The sequence below is a fragment of the Montipora foliosa genome, chromosome 8 (genome assembly GCF_036669935.1).
Source record: "Montipora foliosa isolate CH-2021 chromosome 8, ASM3666993v2, whole genome shotgun sequence".
NCBI lineage: Eukaryota > Metazoa > Cnidaria > Anthozoa > Scleractinia > Acroporidae > Montipora > Montipora foliosa.
The window spans coordinates 51,854,563-51,859,562 of NC_090876.1; the positions used below are offsets into that span (position 1 = coordinate 51,854,563).

Here is a 5,000-nt window from a genome sequence, read left to right on the forward strand (position 1 = left end):
GTGTAGTTTTTATAGTTGAGCAGGAGCTACGCTATTGGTGGTAACATGGCAACGTGAAAAGTAGGAATATATTAGTTAAATGAAAAGCATTCGTTAATACCGTGAGGATTAAGGGTGCCGATTCGAAAGATGAATTTTTGTTCCAGATTCTTGCGGCTTTCCGTCGTACCTAGATGTAGGGAAAGGCCGCAGATAGCCATGTGTTTTTTGGAGTGGTTAGGCAGATTAAAATGGCGAGCGACTGGCTTAGATGCATCCTTGTCATTCTTCTCAAAATCGCGAAGGTGTTCGCGGAATCGGTCACCTAGTCGTCTACCTGTCTCACCAATGTATAATTTATTGCATAACGTACAGGTTATGCAATAAATGACATTTGCGGAGGTACATGTGAAACGATCGGTGATCTTAACAGATCGCTTAGGTCCCGATATCTTGCTAGTGTTAACAATGAAAACACAAGTTTTGCATCGTGAGCGCGCGCATTTGAAAGTGCCAGGTTGCTCCTTGGTTTTGAGCGCGCTTCTAACTAAAAAGTGGCCTACGTTTTTGTCGCGTTTGAATGAAATAAGTGGAGGTTGCGAAAAGATTCTACCAGTCTCGGGATCATTTTGGAGTAATTTAAAATTACTAAGAATGATGCTTTTGACTGCGTGATTATGAGGATGGAAAGTGAGGGTGAATGGAATTCTGTCATTCTTATCTTTCTGTGACGTTTGTAGTGACGACTGTCGATCAAATTGTTGGGCGCTATGATGGCCCGCTTTGACCACAGAGACAGGATAGCCACGTTTTTCGAAGAACTGGCACATCTCCTCTGATTTGCTGGAAAAATCGGAGTCATCACTACATAGACGTCGAAGTCTAAGAAATTGAGAATAAGGAATGGAGTTCTTGACATGTGATGGATGTGACGATGAATACAACAAATAACTGTGTGAATCAGTAGGTTTGTAGTGCACACTAGTACATAGCAAGTTGCCTCTAATAGAAACTTTGATATCTAGGAAAGCCAATGAAGTTTCCGAAATTTCCCAGGTATATTTAAGAGCTGGATGAAAAGAGTTAACACATGGCTATCTGCGGCCTTTCCCTACATCTAGGTACGACGGAAAGCCGCAAGAATCTGGAACAAAAATTCATCTTTCAAATCGGCACCCTTAATCCTCACGGTATTAACGAACGCTTTTCATTTAACTAATATATTCCTACTTTTCACGTTGCCATGTTACCACCAATAGCGTAGCTCCTGCTCTACTATAAAAACTACACGTAACCCATAATCCCTCGATTCGCTCTGACGAAGGGCTAACGCTCGAAACGTCAGCTTTTAGAATCTCTGTACGGTGGTCAATTTACATTATCAACTCCGTTGATAAACCAAATTTTTGTCAAGACAATGTTCGTTTCATTAATAATTCATGACCCTAACAGCCCATCAAAACATTGATAAAATGTCACGCGCATGAGCGTTAAACCCGATAAAAGACTCCTCATTGGAATTCTTTAGGTAAAGAACAGTAATGATGTTAATATCATCCCCTCACATTTTGAACCTTTGTTCGGACTCCCGAGGGACACGCTGTTTGTGGAATGTTTTTGAAACCGGTCAAAAAACTCGCTACGCCTCGTGTTTTTAAACACTAAAGGCTGGGAGACACTAGGCGATAAGTCGCTGCGACGCGTCGCGGGGACAAGTCTCCGCAACAAATCGCCTTGTGTGACACGGTTAATTTCATGAAAATCATTGTCGCTGCGGCAGAATTTTGTCGCCACGATCAGTCGCACGAATTCAAACCAGTTTGAATTCGTGCGACTTATCGCAGGTGCGACTTATCGCAGGTACGACCAGTCGTAGTTTGAATTCGTGCGACTTATCGCAGCGACAAAATTAGCGAAAGCGGCGTTGTCGCATCGTGTGTACACTTCCGGCAAAAAGTCGCTAGGACAAAATATAAATGAACCAATGAGAGAGCGTCATCTGGTCAGCCATATTGAATTAGAAAACTAGTTCACAATCCCCCTCATACGAGATCACTGCGTGTGCTCCGAACAGGCGTCGCGTCGCAGCGACTTGTTTTGCAAGTGGTACACATGGAGCAACTTGTCGCAGAGACATGTCGCTGCGACTTGTCGCCTAGTGTGTCCCGGCCTTAAACGCACTATAAAAGGTGTGGTGCCTTCCATTTAGGCATATGCAAATGATTTATCAATCAACCGTGGCCGCAACCGAGAGCTCTGTGATAATTTCTTCAATTAAAAAGCCCCTTAGGGCCCGGCCAAATGGGAAATGTTTCGCGTTTAAACAACATCGTTTGGCCACCTCGTTTGGTGCAGTTTGATCGTGTTTAGTCGTGTTTGAAAAATTTGAAGGCCATTAAACATTCGTTTGGCCAGCCATATCAGACATGTTTGGCACGTGCATGCGTGGCACGTGCATGCGTACCACGCTTGCTCAGCCGCTTGTATCCAGGTGTTGTTTACGTATTTGTGACCCATAGTTCTTTGCTTGTGGAGTTTGATCTGAGTTAGATCAAAAATGTTTTAATTGTTTGGCCACTCACTTCAACATTAGCATGTTTGGTCACCAAACAATGTTTGATATTGTTTAAACGCCAAACATTTCCCGTTTGTTCGTATTATTTCATAAAATGTTATACGTCGTTCTTTTTTTTAATCCCCAGTACCTTTTTCTAGCGCTAGAAATATGTTTTTAGGGCTTCCGTCTTTGTGTTGCTCTTTGTTGATCACCATCTTAGATAATTAATCAGTCGTGCTTGAACGAATTCGAACAAAAGCAGAGTGTGAAGCGACCTCATGTATAATAGTGCGTGCTCGTGTTTAAACCCGATAAAACACTGCAGCTCGTTTTTTTAAACAGTACATCAAATCTTGAATAACCTTTTAAAGTAATCATCCTATAGTTCCAAGTAGTGTTACAATTTTCAGTGTAACAAAACTAAAGTAACTACCTTACAAAAAGGGGCTTTCTGCACAGAACCCTACCTTGTCTGCCAAATGGTGAAGCATTTCCTCGACAAGTGGAGAAAAATCCCACTCGGGTAGCGGCTGACAAAAAACAGCAACACCGGGGTTAACATATAACATCTTCCTCATTACAACAGCGAAAATGCTTCATCTCGAAAACATCAACCCCAGCAGTATAGTGGGACAATTGTCACCTGGAAAGGGAGGGGGGGGGGGGGGAACTTTCTCACAATCCCCTCTCAGCGAGGTGAGTGAGAAAGATGTTTCGAGTCGTGAAATTTTGAAATTGCATTATTTTCTTTGGTCTGGAAAACATGTTCAAAGATCAAATTTACATAATAAACAAACTGTAACAATAAAGCATAATAACCGAATTTTCACGAACTGCCTTTCGGGCCCGAAACGTTTTCGGGGCTTTCGAGAAACAGGCCACTGAACCTAGTTTAATGGCCTAGCTCCCACGAGTGTCCTATAGCTCATTGGTAGAGCATCCGAACTAGTAATCGGAAGGTCATGCAAAGGAGCTCTAGGGTTTTTTTTAGTATCCCCTTTCGCATCCCAATGTGCCGTTCCTGTCTCCTCTCTTCATTTAACGGGTGGAACTGAGCTGCGAGGAACCTTTCCTTTACATTTGTTAGAACATGAACAAGACAGGGTAGTTACAAGAACATTTGGCTTATTTACCAAGACTTTGTTTGAGGAAGGGTCAGTTTCTTGAAATTCTACGATGCTTGAATCGATCACGGATTTTGCATTAGTGGCGCTCAAGGATTCAGATTCGACATTGCTGAGAAGTGAATAAAATTAAATAATTAAACCAAGCACTTCACAGAGTATACTGAAGCAGCGCTTAAAAGTACTTTCTTCCGGTTTCGCGCATTGGTGAGAGAACTCGCCTTACCCCAGTAGGGCCTGGGTTCGATCCTTCCATGAAAAGTCGTGAGGTTGGTTGAGTTTGCTGGTTCTCTACTTTGCTTTGGGTTTTCTGATTTTCCCCCATCTTTTCATATGATTGCTTGTATTTCGTTTGATTTGATTTGATTTCATTTGATATCAAGTGTGCCCAATTATTAGAACAAAGGTGCTTATCACCTAAATCAACCAAATGAGATTGGGACTTACAAGTATTATATTTATCTTATTATGTGACTATTACCATGTGATGCAAAATATCAAAGACCCAATATAAGCCATGGTGACAAAGATGGTCCAGAATTTCAGTACTTAAGCGTGCGCGTTGCAAGTGCCTCGTTCTGTTAATTACTTAATTAACCACTTTACAGGTGCTAGGCTTAATTATTTGGTGGTCAATGACCTATAAAAATGGCAAACCTTGTGGGTGATTCAGGTCTGTCCGGTTCCTGATCAATTGACGGTATCGTATGCCTGAAAAATAAAATAACACTGAAACCCCAATCACCCAATGCCGCCTTGCAGAACAAAATTTATCTATGGTTTCCCAAGAAATGGTGGCACTTTGAAAAGCAAATCAAAATGTTCAAACACCTCTCTTTTTTCAGGGCAGGGAGCGCGACTTAGCCGGGCCTACTTTACTAATGACAAGTACCCGTTCTGACGTGATGAATGAATCGTTTTTTAACTGGTTTTACAGACCTTCACCTTCTATAATACCAAAAAACCACATGTATTTAAAACTTGAACCCCCACCAAAGTTAAAGCCCAAAAGGGCGCGTTATCTTTTTGTCGGCAAATGTCCAAGTGCACCTTGTATTAAGGAAAACAACAACAAGTAACTTCAATTGACTATCCTTTGTTCTTCCATTGATGGCCGAATGAATTTACCTGTCATCCAATGCTGCTCGAGGCTCGAATGCTTCCTGTCAAAAAAACAGTAAAATGAACTAAAAAGTTTTTAAGTCCAAAGGAGTCAACGGTCTTCTTCATACACAAATGGCTTCTTAATTAATATAGAAGACCAAGGAACAACACAAGCGATATATATTTCCAACGAACAGGTAAACACCAGTCAGAGCTCTAATGCCTTCAACTGACTT

At 41.7% G+C, this 5,000-nt stretch overlaps 1 protein-coding gene across 4 annotated transcripts in view; it reads right to left on the reverse strand.

Annotated features, from left to right (window-relative positions):
• LOC138012528 (GATOR2 complex protein WDR24-like) overlaps window positions 1-5,000 on the reverse strand; it is a 25,767-nt gene that overhangs the window by 5,989 nt on the left and 14,778 nt on the right. For all 4 annotated transcript variants that reach the window (XM_068859322.1, XM_068859321.1, XM_068859323.1 and 1 more), the window contains 4 exons: window positions 4,789-4,823; window positions 4,318-4,371; window positions 3,670-3,772; window positions 3,004-3,066 (listed from right to left, as the gene is read on the reverse strand). In XM_068859322.1, the coding sequence (XP_068715423.1) occupies window positions 3,004-3,066; window positions 3,670-3,772; window positions 4,318-4,371; window positions 4,789-4,823 (255 nt within the window). The remainder of the gene's footprint in view (window positions 1-3,003; window positions 3,067-3,669; window positions 3,773-4,317; window positions 4,372-4,788; window positions 4,824-5,000) is intronic.